We start from the raw sequence: 17,440 nt of genomic DNA on the forward strand, positions 1-17,440 counted from the left end.
AGTCCTGAGTAAAATGGACAACCATCTTTAACTTGGAAGACAGCCTTGCCCGATCCTGCTGAAAGATATGCATGTAACAGCTGATGTCTTTCAGACAGAGTAAGACAGAGGTTTTTGAAATTTTTCAAATTCCTTGCACATCTCTTGAAATAACTGTGCTTACTTTCAAAGCGCATTGTCCATAATCTGATCAGGGGTCCACATTTCAGAATCATTTCTGGGTAGTGACGTAAATAATGATGCTTTGGTTTCAGGCAACATTCTGGGAATAGAGCTTTTCTTGACTCTAAATATTCTTGAATAAGAACATCAAGGTATGCAACCTGAGGGACAGAGATTTTCTGAGCACATATCATGTCCACAATGTCTTTCAGCTGCAGAGTCAACTGCCACACATTATCTGCTTTATCTTCCACTCTGTCACCAATTATGAGGCAACAGCCTTAGAAAATTCCAATTCTGTACAGCTTGACCTGAGAGTTTAGTTCCATGGGGGCTGACCTCACATGGTTTTGTAGAAGCATCGGAAGCGCAGTATTTAAACTGTTTAATCCGTCGATTCAGAATGGAATAAGTGAACCAAGCCTTTTTCTTTATGAAATACTTAAGATACAGTGCAACATCGTAAGACAAAACACCCTCAAAGATGTCGTGTCCCAGACAAGGTGGCAAACCTGGCAGACAGACATTAAAGTATTTCAAAGAATTAAAGACCGACTTAAACTTTACTCCTTCCACATCTGTGGATGTACCTTCGGTCTGGAGGCGATCAACAGCAGAATTGTAGTTCTCAATAGTCCTCTCTGGTCCACACAGATTTGGATCACCCTGAAAGTCAGATCTGTTTATTAAGCAGTACCTACAGAAATATTTTGAGGTGCTGAAATTTTCAGTGAATCCACCGATGCAATGGGAGCCCAAATTATCTCCAGCAATGCAATACAAGGTTCCCTTGACTGTTTCATTTGATACAACAATCCCATTATCCTCCAATTCCTTCAAGTCTGTTATTAGTTCAGAGAACACCTTAGCATGCCCAAACACTTTGAAATCTTTCTCTCTACACAATAACGCAAGTGACATGTGGTCTGTATCAGACCGTACATGAAGTGGTAAGTTGGCAACAGATGCATAGACAGCTAAAACGTTATGTCTTGTCTTGGCAGAGCCTAAAGGGTTAACTACTTCGAAGGCATCCTGGTATAGAACTAACTTGACACATGATGGATTTTGAGAAAAAAATCATTGTTTTTGAATATCTGACCATCCCTAATGTCACTTAGAACATCTGAAGGAGATTCGGGTGAGTGCTCTCCTGACACACAGTTCTGCCACTGATCAGATTCTAACAAACATTTCAAAGTCTCTCTCACAGGCACATAATAGGCAAACCTATCTATCCTGTTCTCATCTCTTCCTAAAAATATTTTCTTGGGCTCCACATTGTTGAATTTTTCTTTGAAAGACTTGGCTCTTGAATAATCTGTTCGCATTGGCCCTGTATGACATGCAGTGAACAGATCAAATCCCTTGACAGCCTCACAAACCTTGGTTATGTCCTCATCTGATAATGAGGTGTCATTTTTTAGCAGTGAACTAAGTTTACTCAAAGTATATGTTTGACCCAACTCATTTATGTTTTGCATTTCCTCAACAATGTTCTGTATAGTTGAAGCAGGCAGAAGGAACTGCCCCTGCAATCTCTAATAATTGATAATGGTTCTTTATACAAGTACTCAACCATTTTTACCACATTTGTAAATGTATTCCTATTACTTGTTTCTTAAATCATTGACAACCAAACCTAACTATTTAAGAATGTTATCATGAAGGAAGTTAATCTCAGGATGAATCCCAACTCATACAGTTGCATTGTCAGTTTAACCTTAGACTTTGAAGTGTAACAGTGGCCATGCAAAATCACAAATCCATACATCACTCCACGTAATGTATTGAATTTTATGTATTATAATCTAAGATCGCAACACATTTCGTACCCCTTGTCCTGTATACACACCCAAAAATATATACATGCATTCAGTGTGACACGAACAAACGCCTCACTCTGCCACAGACATGATCGCATATTCACCTCCTCATTGGCCCACCCCACAGCTTGTCTGAAAATCAGTCCCTGGTTCGGATGCCCCCCTGGAGCAACCTGTGGCTGGTGGGAGCCATGACTCTGTCCATGTCCCTGCACTTCATGATAATCTACGTGGACCCGCTGCCCGTGAGTCCACCCCTCCACCACTGTCCGCCTTAACCTTAAAACACCTATTCATCTTGAATGCTACCATTTGACAATTTCAAAAAAAATTGGGAGACTATATCATACTCAAAACTGTAGGTAAATTATAATTGTAATGTAAATGTAATGTTGTAGTTTTTTGCAATGCAATATCATTCATGTACATTGAGTGTCAAATTATAAAGTCACTCAAGATCTTAAAGACGTGCTTCTAGCAATGATAAGTTAGCAAGAAGCCTGGAAGATTTGGAAGTAGGTGAATATTTAGAACTAGCAGTCAGTGGCACTCTTCATTAGGTTAAATGGCATCACAGAGGATATGTCCAAGAATGCAGATGAGATGTCTCTATGAATCGAGGGTTTAGCACAGTAATTTAGTTATCTTCCTTTGCAACATGTCTCTATTTTCCCTTAATGTACGCAATGATTAAGTCAATATGTGAAGTATGTTTACAGAGTTGAACAGGTCTATGTTTTCTGCTTCAGATGATCTTCAAGCTGACCCATTTGACTGTGGACCAATGGATCGTGGTGCTCAAGCTCTCCTTCCCTGTCATCCTAATTGATGAGGTTCTGAAGTTTGTGTCTCGCACATACCTGGAGGGTAAGGACAACACAAGCCAATACCAAATCCAGACACATCTATGTAACTATATACACTATCAAATGTTGGAAATGGAAAGGATTTTTTTTAACCTAAAACATGCAAGCACAAACACAGCTGTGTAATTTCCTTTACATTTGGCTTAATAACCCGCTTTCTATGTATTAATAATAACAACACAATCATTGACCATTGTCTTGGGTTTCTCTCTCTCTCTTTTCCTGCTTATTGGTAAAAACCTTGATGATGCCAACTCTAATTGATTGTTTGCTGGACTGGAATGCTGGACTTTTTGGTGATGTCTGTTTTTCAGTGTCTATTACTATTGGATTCATGTCAGACTGCAAGCTCCCTGTCTGTCACTTACTACTGTTGAAGTTTAGTTTTTGGAATTATCACTTCCTGTGAAGTACTAGTTTTTCCCTGGAGACAGTGTACAGCTGGTGACAAAACAGAATGTATTATGTCTGTAGGCCTATACATGTGAATGTTACTCAGTCTCCACGACTGCATATCATTTGTCAGATTATTGCAGCTATAAATGGTCGTCCGAGACAATATATTTTGAACTACAATATTATATACCTTAAATGGTATGATTAAGTGAAAAATCCATACATAAAACAAAAAAATACTGGTGTCAATTATTAGTCCATTTGAAATGCATTTTTGTTGCATTTCCCCTTCACAGAAAGAGATGATAATCTAGTGTCCAAGAAGTGGAACTGAGAGAAAGAGTGGAGGAAACTACATGGAGTGGTGGATCATTACACAGAACGAGTTGTTACTCATAGAAAAGACAACCATGAACAAAACCAACAGAAAAAAGAGAAAAAAAACATCTTCCTGTGTATGTATGTTGACATTGACAGTTGTTCAAACTATGATAACTATTCTTTAAAAATAAAAACATGTATTAAAGAAAACATGACAGTGAAGTGTCCTTTTTGGGTGCTAATATGGTATGGAAAATGTGTTAAATGTGGTAAGAAGTCTTAAACTCTCCAGCCTTTCAGTACACACATTGACAAAAAAGCCACAGCCCAAGTTTTTGCATGTTTATTCTTATATATTATGACATACATGAACAAAAGAAAATACCAAATACAACTATACATTCATGGTTTTCACATTTCTCATCCGTAGTTTGTAGACATTTTACAGTACAGAAGAAGGAATTATATAAAGTAGGAATGACATCAAGCCCCGGGATTAGTGACCAATAGATTGGAGTGATTGGAAATGAGTAATTAGTGTTACGGAACTGAAGCAAAACATGTAACTATTAAATCACTTAAGTCAATTGTTCATTGTGTCATGGAAGGATACATTGTTAGATGATAATTCATACTGGTTTTCTGGTAAAGCAGCACCCCATAATGCATACTTACATAATGACAAATTCTCCTTCAGTTGTTTAATAATAGTTAAATGTCTGCAGACCTTTATATAGATAGATACCTTTATTAGTATAGTATTATAATAATAACTAGTTATCGAGAAGGCAAGTGTATGCATTGTAGACCTACAAGGAGAAGTGAAACACAAATCTGTATGAAATTGTTGTGCTTCTGATGGTAAATGTGGAGTGCTTCATACAAATACTTAAAAGGGTTACTAAAGACCTTTCAACCTAAGCCTGCCCCTTTATATTTTCCAAAAAAGAATTCTGGTTGTGGGTGTCTGTGAAATCAAACTGAAAGGTCAAACGATGTTGATGATTTCTTTCTGGTGCAATGTTTGCAAATCCTACTGCTTCCTCTCTCCAGTTGCATTCCATTCTCAGAAAGCATTCTGGCAGGAAGTGAGATGTGCACAGATACATGCCCTGTTCTGGCCGCCAAATCTATTTACATACCATGATTGTTATGTCACAGCATGATGCTCCTGCATTTAAAGGTTAGCCTATACCTCAAGGAATTTGACATATCACAGTATTGTCTGAAGTACCCTCCCCTGAGACTTGACACTCCCCCCTCCCTGTGATAGGTTGAGTACCTCGACAAGGCACAGAAACGTCACAAACTTAAAAGTTTTTAACTACTAAGGGCAAAAAAATCTCGAATTTATCAATAATCAGAATTAAAACTTTTACAAAGATTTGTCAGTATCAAGACCAGGATTCATGAGTTTAGCCATGAGGGAGTATTAAACCATTAGGGGTTTCCAACAAAAAAAGGTTTGATGTTTAGTTACACTTAAGGTGACTTTAAGGAGTTATTTTAAGAAATATTAAGTTTGGTCCATAAACCTATTTTAAAACGATTAAAAAGTTCCCATTGTTTTAAGATAACTACTCCAAGTCACAAAACAAGTAGTGGCAGCAGTAGAAATATTCACTAGTAGTCACTCATTTCCAATAGTAAAAATGACGTGTGTGGCCTAGCTAGTAATTGTAATTGGTCACCCTTGGAATACTTTTTCTGTTGCTTTGGTTCTGTAGAGCCACTTTAATAGCCTCACATAGCATCTGTAGGTGAAGCTCCATCCTCAGAAAGACCCTCTCCCAATATCTGCCTAACTTGGTCCAGAGTTTCTGCCTGACGAATTAACTCCAACTTCACCTGCAAAAGATGGGTAAAATGGAACAACAAGACAATACACTTCTCTTACTTTACATTTCTGTATAGGACAAATCATATCATACTATATTACGGTTATCTATATCTACACACACACAGTATATCTGACATGCTCTGGTGAAAAGGGGCCGTTGTTGGCATTCTGTATTAATTTATTTACCGTTCTTTATCTTGCATATTACAAAAGTTAGTGTTGAAGAAGATGTGTCACTCAATTTAATAAATAACCTGTTTAGGATCACTAAATACTCAATTTGTTCTTGTTTACCTAAACTTCCAGTTGAGTTTTGGGCGCGTCATGCGAGATGTGATATGATTTGCATCTCGGTGCAGCCGGCTACTTTTAGCACAGATAGGGGGTCAATGGTCCACTAATGATCGCTAGATGGCGCTTCTTGCACGCAGCCAACCAAGGCAAGGTCGGAAACTGAAGTGGCCTTCGTCACTCTGTCATTCATTTCCATGTTGATAGTCGGTGACTATTCATTAGAATGATTGTTGTCTAGCCCTTCAATCATTCAGCAAAATGTAATTTATTATAAAGGATTTCACGCATGTTGAGGGTTAGACTGCAGTTTGTCTATAAATGCGTAGCCCGCCATTATGAAAATTCTATTGTCGGCTGACAATGATCACGTCGTTGTCCCGAGTCAAAAGTATAAACACACAGGAACATCATAAACATTCAATGGTCTGATAGATCCAGTAATCCTGGTAAAAAAATTGTATTGTTCATCAATTCATTTACACGGTCCAAGTAGGGCTATTTCAAATATAAGAGTGGTGGCGGCAAAAAACTGGTGATTTTCGTTGTTTGTATTCTTCCCCTGATAGCTAAATTGGACATGTCTGTTGATTCGATAGCGATTGCTGCCCTTGCTCACGTTTGTATTTTAGGTGCATTATTATGCTGAAGTAGTTTTAATTAATAAATAGTGGGTTTATTGTTATTATTTGCTACATAATGCTTAGCCTATCAAGATCAAATGAAACAGACAGTGTACATGCTTCAGAGTGGCCTACCTTAGGCCCTGTTTACACGGAGGAAAAACGCATATATTTTCATGCGGTTTGGCCTTTCATTTACACGAAAACGGAGGTTTTATCACAGAAAACGATCAATTCTAAAAACTCCGGTCAAAGTGGAGATTTCTGAAAACTCAGTTTTTGTGCTGGCGTGTGCACTAGGTTAAACAGAGTTTTAGGTTCTCAAACGTCACAGTATGCGACTAAAAATGCATCACGTCATGTGAGCGTCCTGTTTGTAGTAATGTAATGGGGTCATTTATTTGTGAATCGCGTTACATTTGTGAATCACGAAATACATTTGTGCAATGCAAAATTGCCATGCAAAATTACGTTGTGTCCTTGGGAAAGGCACTTCACCCTACTTGCCTCAGGGGGAATGTCCCTGTACTTACTGTAAGTCGCTCTGGATAAGAGCGTCTGCTAAATGACTAAATGTAAATTTACTAGTGAAAGGAAAAGGAAGTTGATCGTGTTATTCGTAGTTGTTGTTGATTTTGAGAATTCTGATTGGTTTGCATGGCTTTATCCTTCTCGTTACATTGCCGCCTACAGGTTTGGCATAGTTATGATAGCGCTCGGGGGCGTATTTATGTGGGTTAATGTAAACAGAAATTTTTTTGAAAATGATATTGTGTGTACAACGTTATTTTTTTAAACGGAGGGGCAGAAATATTTGTTTCTGTAAATACCCGGCTATGTGTAAACGTGGCCTGAATCAATAGGCTAGGCTACTGACCATTTACAATAAGTTGTTACGTCAATTATTAATTGGCAGCATTTATGCCATTTAGAACATACTTTATGAGTGTAAGGTGTATTTAAGTAGCCTAACTTTATTGCTTTAGGGGAAATAGGACGAAAATATGTGCAATATTACATTAGCTAGGGGTTCGGACAGACCTGCCCCCACTGCTAGAGGAAACACTGAACTTGTTTGGAAATTCTCAAATTTCTTCTGAAATTCATCCTTTTATTTATTACTGTAACATTGGGACTCCAAGTCCCAGTGTGGATCTCGGGTTACGTATGAGCGGACAGACCTGCCCCCACTGCAAAAAAAAAATCCTAGAGGAAACGCCGAACTGAAACACAAGGGTTGATCAATTTTTTTTTATTAACAGCCAAAATGACAATGATTCTACCAACAGGCCATTTACACTTAAACGTTTCTCCACCAACCCCAGTTTTTTTTGCTATTATGTTAACTATTATACAACGCTGTTCCCTAAATTTACGATGTGAGTGTCTTTTTTAATCGTCCGTTCTGTCTGAGCCACCTTACATGCAGCTAGCTCGTAGCTCTACTATGCTATTTAGCTAGCTGACTGTTTTAAAAAGCACCAAAATGAGACCCCCAAATAACTGTAGCTTAATATATTTGTCGTTTTGGAACTCACGTTTTCTAATATGCTTGCTTGTCATGCTCTTTACGGCCGGGAATCGAACCGGCAACCTAACCGGCAACCTTCTGATTAATAGCCTGATTCCCTAACCTAGGGTGACCAGACGTCCTCTTTTATCCGGACATGTCCTCTTTTCGAGACCAACATTTTTGGTCCGGATTGCAAAATTGTCCGGGATTTTGCCTCGTCGGATAGTTGTGTTTCTCTGGGTCTTTCACAAACTATTACGCCCTTACAAGTTTTGGAAAGGGTATCTCCCTTACGTTCCACCTTCTTGCGCGAGCTCTGACTGTAGAGAGAACTATAATTTTGTTAGTTAGTTTGATAGTGCGGTATGCAATACACGACAAGCACCAGCACCCCCCCCCCCCCCCCCCACGCGACGAAGTGTCCTCTTTTTTACAAACTCAAATCTGGTCACCCTACCTAACCGCTCAGCCATCACGTTATCATTATGGGTTATTGTGTGTAGAATTATGAGGAATAAATTTAATACATATTTGAATACGGCTGTAACATTACAACATGTGAAAAAAGTGAAGCACTGTGAATACTTTCCAGGTGCACTGTAACTTGAACATAAAGTAGAGTTAAGTAGCCAACTAGTATAAAATAACATGATGCAGTGTGTCGGTTTTCCTCCTATCCTTCCCAGTTTTTTGAGTCACCAGCCGCACACAGGTGGACATGTGTGTGTGTGTCTATACAGTTAGGTCCATAAGTATTTGGACATTGACACAATTTTCATCATTTTGGCTCTGTATACCACCACAATGGATTCGAAATGAAACAATCAAGATGTGCTTTAAGTGAAGACTTTCAGCTTTAATTTCAGGGTATTTACATCCAAATCAGGTGAACGGTGTAGGAATTACAATACATTTTATATGTGGCCCCCCCCTTTTTAAGGGACCAAAAGTAATTGGACAATTGGCTGCTCAGCTGTTCCATGGCCAGGTGTATGTTATCCCTCATAAAGGGAGTTCGTTATTTCATTGACAAGGAGCAGATAAAAGGTCTAGAGTTCATTTCAAGTATGGTATTTGTGTTTGGAATCTGTTGCTGTCAACTCTCAATATGAAGTCCAAAGAGCTGTCACCATCAGTGAAGCAAGCCATTGTTAGGCTGAAAAATCAAAACAAACCTATCAGAGAGATAGCAAAAACATTAGGTGTGGCCAAATCAACTGTTTGGTATATTCTTAAAAAGAAAGAACGCACTGGTGAGCTCAGCAACACCAAAAGACCCGGAAGACCACGGAAAACAACTGTGGTGGATGACAGAAGAATTCTTTCCCTGGTGAAGAAAAACCCCTTCACAACAGTTGGCCAGATCAAGAACACTCTCCAGGAGGTAGGCGTATCTGTGTCAAAGTCAACAATTAAGAGAAGACTTCACCAGAGTAAATACAGAGGGTTCACCACAAGATGTAAACCATTGGTGAGTCTCAAAAACAGGAAGACCATATTAGAGTTTGCCAAAAAACATCTAAAAGAGCCTGTACAGTTCTGGAACAACATCCTATGGACAGATGAGACCAAGATCAACTTGTACCAGAATGATGGGAAGAGAAGAGTATGGAGAAGGGAAGGAACTGCTCATGATCCAAAGCATACCACCTCATCAGTGAAGCATGGTGGAGGTAGTGTTATGGCGTGGGCATGTATGGCTGCCAATGTAACTGGTTCCCTTGTATTTATCGATGATGTGACTGCTGACAAAAGCAGTAGGATGAATTCTGAAGTGTTTCGGGCAATATTATCTGCTCAGATTCAGCCAAATGCTTCAGAACTCATAGGACGGCGCTTCACAGTGCAGATGGACAATGACCCGAAGCATACTGCGAAAGCAACCAGAGTTTTTTAAGGCAAAGAAGTGGAATGTTCTGCAATGGCCAAGTCAATCACCTGACCTAAATCCAATTGAGCATGCATTTCACTTGCTAAAGACAAAACTGAAGGGAAAATGCCCCAAGAACAAGCAGGAACTGAAGACAGTTGCAGTAGAGGCCTGGCAGAGCATCACCAGGGACGAAACCCAGCGTCTGGTGATGTCTATGGGTTCCAGACTTCAGGCTGTCATTGACTGCAAAGGATTTTCAACCAAGTATTAAAAGTGACAATTAGATTTATGATTATGTTAGTTTGTCCAATTATTTTTGGTCCCTTAAAAAGGGGGGGGGGCACATATAAAATGTGTTGTAATTCCTACACCGTTCACCTGATTTGGATGTAAATACCCTGAAATTAAAGCTGAAAGTCTGCACTTAAAGCACATCTTGATTGTTTCATTTCAAATCCATTGGGGTGGTATACAGAGCCAAAATGATGAAAATTGTGTCAATGTCCAAATACTTATGGACCTAACTGTATATATATATATATGGACACACACTGAACAGTAGAATTTTTACAACTGATATTTCTGTATATTTTATGTAAAAATGCATACTTATTATTTATAAAGATTACATCAATTTAAAAGCATTTTTTTGCTGCTCATTTACAACTGAAAATACGAGTGAAGTGTAGAATGAAATAGATGTCTTCTCATTTCCCCTGCAAGAGGCAGCCTCATCGTTGAAACAAAACGAATAAATTTGGCAGACCGGTGTAAAAATTGACCTAATCTCTATGATTTAAACGTCATATTAAGTTTTTCCCTTCTCATGATATTTTCAAGCATTTAGCCTACTCATTGCATTCATTCATTAATAAAGAACCCCCTTTGAAGATTATTCTACGACGTTACCCGGCAGTAGAAGATGGAATCGCGATTCAAACAGTACCATCTGCTAACTGAAAATATGCCCCCCAAAACGTAAATAAGCTTGACATTTATTTAGTGGAAAATCGCTCATTCATAAAAAGCTCACTGGTAGCGATCATTGTCAGTAACAACGCAAAATGCGATATAGCCCTGTGTGGAGAAGCTGCCCCGGTAAATTGTACTACTACGGTACAGTACTAGACTACTGCTGTGTTCGTCTTGGTAGCGATTGCGTTGGTTGAATTGGATTTAACGTTCCGTTGTACGGTTTAGGCTGAAATTAATTATTTTCATGAACAGATTGACAAAGTTTAGGCTGTGGCAATGAAGTTCAGTTTAGTAGTTAGATAGACTTTTGATTTAAGTAAGGGGAGTGCCGAACATGTTCTGTCGCCGTTTGACTTCCTAAACAGCTGTGTAGATGTTTTTGTAGTGTCTCGCATAGGCTACAGCGTTGCAGTGAGCTACACTGGTTTGAAACCGTAATGATAATTTCACCCACAAATCGTTTACTTGTAATCTAATGTCATAATAAATCCTACAACGAAAATGTATATGTGAGGAATGTTTATTTTAACGATTGAAAACAGATAACGCTACATCATAGACCACTGTAGTATGTGTTGCCCGGGCAACACAGGCTAATGTCATGATGCTAATACTTCAGTGAAATAGTAGACTACTGTTTCCGAAAGTAGATGTACTTCCTTAATAATATCAGCTTATACTGTACATTCCACATCACAATTGTGTGTCATATCACAAAGTAAAATGAGTAAATAGTTATCACCCTGGCCTCTTTGCCTGTGGCGTTTCTGCAGCTGCCTTGCAGTAAAGCTATAGTTAGCCTAGCTATCCCCCAAGTTAACAGATGCGAAACGAATGTTCTGCCAAAGGTAGTCACGCGTGTTTTCGTGACGTTAGTGACGTAGTGACGTTAGTAACGTCAGTGACTGTGGCTAGCAAATTAGCCACCGTTAGCTTCACTTTTCGCCACAAAAACATAACTTCAGCCTAAACCATGCAACGGAACGTAAATTCCAATAGAAGCAACTCAATCGCTACCAAGACGAAACTTTTGACACCTACGTTGTCTATGTAGGCCAAATATTGACTGAGTTTTAGGGGGGCAAAAAAAATAAAAAAAATAATAATAATATATATGTGAGAGAACAAAGGTTGTGCTCTCGCCGAAGGCTTGAGCACACCCAATAAGATAACCAACCATATTCATTGGTGCAGTTTCAGCTAGGCTCAATTAGGCTACAAGTTTCAACGTATCAACATTTAGCAGGAAAGGGGCACCTGTAGTGACTGTGAGAGCTGAACAAAGTCCCTCTGCACCGTCTGGCTGGTGTCCACCTGTGTGCGGAGGCTGATGACCTGACTACGCAGCTCCAGACACTGCTGGTGCATGGCCGTCTAAGGGAGAGTAAACAGAGAAGGTGGGGGAGAGAGGTAGAGGGAATGAGAGGTGAAGGGGCAAAAAAATAGAAAAGGAGAAAGAAGTAGAGAGGTAGAGGGAATGAGAGGTGAAGGGGCAAAAAGAGAGAAAATAAGAGAATAAGAGTGGTGAAAGCGATGTTGAAAGAGAGAAGGGAAGGAAAGGAAAGAAAACATTGTTCAATCACTCCAAGTCACTGCTAATTCCACAGTTAAGAAAAATAGGCACCATGAACTGATATTTAGTTATTTAAGTTACACTACAGTTTGTTTCTCTACAACACAACCAACTACCCCAGCAGGATCTCCAACAACAGCTAAAGCATAGGTGTTTTAGCCCGAAAGCTGTTCAGTGCTACCTTGTCATTGCTGAGGGCTTTGCTGTCTCCCTGCAGGTGTGAAAGCGCCACCTGGAGGCCCTGCAGCTCGGTGCGGCAAGCCTGGAGTTCCACCTGCAGCCTCTCCTTCTGGTACTGGATGTGCTCAGTCTCCATCTTTAGGCTGGACAGCTGCACTGGAGGGTTCAAACATGACAACGAGAGGGCCAATCCTAAGGCAACCTTTCAAAGAATACTCATATTTTACCCTTTTTTATATAAAAAAACCCCACCTCAATCCCTACACAATCAAACAAAAGGATTAAGCTAACTTAACAAGCATTGTGGACAAACCCCAGTTAGTTTAACAGATAGTCAGTGGAACAGTAAAAGCAGAAGCAGCAGTGCTTTCATGGACATTTCTTACAAGGTGCCCAAAGAGGCTTATCAAATGTATTTAAATAAATAAAGTTAATTTCAAATTGACTTGGTCAATTCAACTTCAGACTTCCAAAAACAAAAAACTCACCTTCTAAAACTTCTATTGAAGGAATAGCAGGGAGGAGAGAAAGAGAGAAGACAATCAATATTAACAATTATCAAGTACAGGCTATCAAAATGGAGAACCGAGAAGGCGAAGGAAAGATGAGAACCAACCACTCTCCTCTGCCCTCGTGTCCAGCTGCTCTTTTAGGTTTACAATCTCAATGCGCAAACGTTCCTCACAGTGTGCCCCCTGAAGAGACACATAAATCATGCATTTATCAAAACAAAATACAGTGAGATTATTTTTTTGATCCCCTGCTGATTTTGTACATTTGCCCACTGACAAAGAAATGATCAGTCTATAAGTTTAATGGTAGGTTTATTTGAACAGTGAGAGACAGAATAACAACAAAATCCAGAAAAACACATCAAAATTGTTATAAATTGATTTGCATTTTAATGAGTGAAATAAGTATTTGACCCCTCTGCAAAACATGACTTACTACTTGGTGGCAAAACCCTTGTTGGCAATCACAGAGGTCAGACGTTTCTTGTAGTTGGCCACCAGGTTTGCACACATCTCAGGAGGGATTTTGTCCCATTTCTCTTTGCATATCTTCTACAAGTCATTAAGGTTTTGAGGCTGACGTTTGGCAACTCGAACCTTCAGCTCCTCCACAGATTTTCTATGGGATTAAGGTCTGGAGACTGGCTAGGCCACTCCAGGACCTTAATGTGCTTCTTCTTGAGCCACTCCTTTGTTGCATTGGCTTTGTGTTTTGGGTCATTGTCTTGCTGGAATACCCATCCACGCCCCTTTTCAATGTCCTGGCTGAGGGAAGGAGGTTCTCACCCAAGATTTGACGGTACATGGCCCCGTCTATCATCCCTTTGATGCGGTCATGTTGTCCTGTCCCCTTAACAGAAACACCCCCAAAGAATAATGTTTCCACCTCCATGTTTGACAGTGGGGATGGTGTTCTTGGGGTCATAGGCAGCATTCCTCCTCCTCCAAACACGGCGAGTTCAGTTGATGCCAAAGAGCTCGATTTTGGTCTCATCTGACCACAACACTTTCACCCAATTCTCCTCTGAATCATTCAGATGTTCATTGGCAAACTTAAGACGGGTCTGTAAATGTGCTTTCTTGAGCAGGGGGACCTTATTTTTTATTTTAATTACATTTATTTGACAGGGACAATGCAGATAAACATAGCTGTAGAGCAAAGTTTGCAGCCGATGTAATGCACATAGAGATTATAGCAAATTCTAATTTTCAACTCACGTCCCTGGATGGGCCTTTCTACAATAACACACAATAAAAACAATATACAGTTTTAAAAATCCAAAATAAAAAAGTACAAAAGTTCAAACATTTACAAATGGGTACAGTTTTGGTTTGTTTTCAGCCATGCCTTAAGCTTAGAGGTGAACATTTTAAACTCAGAAATGTTCTTAATCTCTGTGGGCAGTGAGTTCCACAGTTTACAAGCCCTGTAAGAAAAGGCTGACAGAAAGGCTAAGCCTCTTGTCACTCTACTGCTATTTGGTCTCTGAGTAAATGTACTCAGGGGTTCAGGAGCCAAATTATTGGTACACTTAAATAACAGTTTGAGAAATTTATTTATTTTGAATGAGCCACTGACTAACCTCAGCCATGCATGCAGACAAAACCTCTGCAGCCTGCTCTGGTGTCTTGGCGGGTGCATAAAAAACGGCATCATCTGCGTAAAGTTGGCAGCGGACACCAGGACAGATCAAAGGGAAGTCATTTATAAAAAGACGAAACAGCATTGGTCCCAATATAGAACCCTGAGGTATGCCCATACGAGTGTTTAATTAGGATTTGTCTCTGGCCACTTTAACACTGTTCCCTCCCCTGAAGAAATGAGGCAAACCAACCCACTGCCTCAGGGGAGATGTTAAACAGTGACATTTTGGATAAAAGTAGGTGGTGACTGACCGTTTCAAAGGCTTTTTTAAGATCAAGAAATAATGCTCCTACCACCTCACCCCTATCCAAGGGGTGAGGTGAAGCAGCAGTTTGCTATTTCGGTTGAGTGCCTTGATTTAAAACCAAACTGCTGTGGGTGGAGGAGCTGGTTGACCTCCAAGTGGTCAGTCAGCTGTATTGCTACGACTTTCTCCATCACTTTGGATAGTACGGGTAAAATTTATATTGGCCGGTAGTTGCACATAGAATCTTGACTTCCTGATTTAAATATTGGCACAATTACTACTTTTTTTCCCAGCTTGAGGGAAATGTACAATTTCTTATGGACAAATTGACAAGGTGTGTGAGAGGTTTAGCAAGTAATCTACTGTATTGTTTGAGAAAACAACAATTTATATTAAAGATATAATTTGATTTGGAATTTGAATTTTTTGGAATAATCTGTATGACTTCTGTCTCATTAACCTCTTCTATACAAAAGGAATCAGCAGAAGGCATTAGACATGGTTCATTCCCACCTACAATTTCTTTAAAATTTCTTATTAATTCATCTACTGATTGTACAAAATAAGTATTAAATCCGTTAGCCATAGTTGCACTGTTATTAGTCCTCTTGCCATTTACGATGACTTCTCGAATTCCTTTAGTCTTGGTTGTTTTATTAGTTAGTGCATTTAAATGTTTCCAAAGGGAATTACTATTGCCCTTTGCATTGCCTATAAGATTAGTATAATATGAAGCTTGTGCTTTTCTCAATTCTTGTACCACTTTATTTCTTAAACCTTTAAAGGCTAAATGATCACTGTTATGTTTTGAATGTAAAGATTTCTTCAAGGCCAAATCTCGCTTCTTCATAAGTTTTACTTTAGTTTTTATTTCATTATTTATCCATGAAAGAGTACCACCTTTTTGTTTAAACTTTATTTGTTTCGTAAACTTGTCCACTAATTTAGTGATAGCTGTCATCATAAAATTACAGCATTCATCCACGTCCTCCCAACTGAGATTCTTTAGTTCTCTTTCAAACTATAGAGTTTTAGATTTAGGGATGACTAACTTTATATCATTGTCAGTGTTACATGATTTGCCAAAGTATTCTAGTCTTTTTTAGTCAGTTTTCTAACAGTCAAAGTCATGTTGTGATCTGATAGCCCTGTTATTGGGTGTACTTTGCCTTCGGCAAGGGCACAACCTTTGTTCTCTCACATATATATTATTTTTATTTATTTTTGCCCCCCTAAAACTCAGTCAATATTTGGCCTACATACACAACCTAGGCGTCAAAAGTTTCGTCTTGGTAGCCATTGAGTTGCTTCTATTGGGATTTACGTTCCGTTGCATGGTTTAGGCTCAAGTTAAGTTTTTGTGGCGAAAAGTGAAGCTAACGGTGGCTAATTTGCTAGCCACAGTCACTGACGTTACTAACGTCACTACGTCACTAACGTCACGAAAACACGCGTGACTACCTTTGGCAGAACATTCGTTTCGCATCTGTTAACTTGGGGGATAGCTAGGCTAACTATAGCTTTACTGCAAGGCAGCTAATTTGCTAGCCACAGTCACTGACGTAACTAACGTCACGAAAACACGCGTGACTATCTTTGGCAGAACATTCGTTTCGCATCTGTTAACTTGGGGGATAGCTAGGCTAACTATAGCTTTACTGCAAGGCAGCTGCAGAAACGCCACAAGCAAAGAGGCCAGGGTGATAACTATTTACTCATTTTACTTTGTGATATGACACACAATTGTGATGTGTAATGTACAATATAAGCTGATATTATTAAGGAAGTACATCTACTTTCGGAAACAGTAGTCTACTATTTCACTGAAGTATTAGCATCATGACATTAGCCTGTGTCGCCCGGGCAACACATACTACAGTGGTCTATGATGTATCTGTTTTCAATCGTTAAAATAAACATTCCTCACATATACATTTTCGTTGTAGGATTTATTATGACATTAGATTACAAGTAAACGATTTGTGGGTGAAATTATCATTACGGTTTCAAACCAGTGTAGCTCACTGCAACGCTGTAGCCTATGCGAGACACTACAAAAACATCTACACAGCTGTTTAGGAAGTCAAACGGCGACAGAACATGTTCGGCACTCCCCTTACTTAAATCAAAAGTCTATCTAACTACTAACTTGAACTTCATTGCCACAGCCTAAACTTTGTCAATCTGTTCATGAAAATAATTAATTTCAGCCTAAACCGTACAACGGAACGTTAAATCCAATTCAACCAACGCAATCGCTACCAAGACGAACAAAGCAGTAGTGTACCGTAGTAGTACAATTTACCGGGGCAGCTTCTCCACACAGGGCTATATCGCATTTTGCGTTGTTACTGACAATGATCGCTACCAGCAAGCTTTTTATGAGTGAGCGATTTTCCACTAAATAAATGTCAAGCTTATTTACGTTTTGGGGGGCATATTTTCAGTTCGCAGATGGTACTGTTTGAATCGCGATTCCATCTTCTACCTGCCGGTAACGTCGTAGAATAATCTTCAAAGGGGGTTCTTTGGTAATGACTGAATGCAACGAGTAGGCTAAATGCTTGAAAATATCACGAGAAGGGAAAAACTTAAAA

The 17,440-nt window shown here is 39.3% G+C and overlaps 2 protein-coding genes across 2 annotated transcripts in view; one reads left to right on the forward strand and one right to left on the reverse strand.

The window, feature by feature from the left end:
* atp2a1 (ATPase sarcoplasmic/endoplasmic reticulum Ca2+ transporting 1) overlaps positions 1 to 3,767 on the forward strand; it is a 102,675-nt gene extending 98,908 nt beyond the window's left edge. The window contains exons 22-24 of the mRNA XM_067230832.1: positions 2,116 to 2,233; positions 2,738 to 2,855; positions 3,547 to 3,767. Of these exons, the coding sequence (XP_067086933.1) occupies positions 2,116 to 2,233; positions 2,738 to 2,855; positions 3,547 to 3,584 (274 nt within the window). The 3' untranslated portion in view covers positions 3,585 to 3,767. The remainder of the gene's footprint in view (positions 1 to 2,115; positions 2,234 to 2,737; positions 2,856 to 3,546) is intronic.
* A 131-nt stretch (positions 3,768 to 3,898) lies between these two features.
* Positions 3,899 to 17,440, reverse strand: part of rabep2 (rabaptin, RAB GTPase binding effector protein 2) — a 69,695-nt gene continuing 56,153 nt past the window's right edge. The window contains exons 8-12 of the mRNA XM_067230768.1: positions 13,056 to 13,134; positions 12,928 to 12,939; positions 12,441 to 12,595; positions 11,944 to 12,060; positions 3,899 to 5,419 (exon numbers count right to left, since the gene is read on the reverse strand). Of these exons, the coding sequence (XP_067086869.1) occupies positions 5,315 to 5,419; positions 11,944 to 12,060; positions 12,441 to 12,595; positions 12,928 to 12,939; positions 13,056 to 13,134 (468 nt within the window). The 3' untranslated portion in view covers positions 3,899 to 5,314. The remainder of the gene's footprint in view (positions 5,420 to 11,943; positions 12,061 to 12,440; positions 12,596 to 12,927; positions 12,940 to 13,055; positions 13,135 to 17,440) is intronic.

This window comes from Osmerus mordax, chromosome 3 (assembly GCF_038355195.1).
Source record: "Osmerus mordax isolate fOsmMor3 chromosome 3, fOsmMor3.pri, whole genome shotgun sequence".
Lineage (NCBI taxonomy): Eukaryota > Metazoa > Chordata > Actinopteri > Osmeriformes > Osmeridae > Osmerus > Osmerus mordax.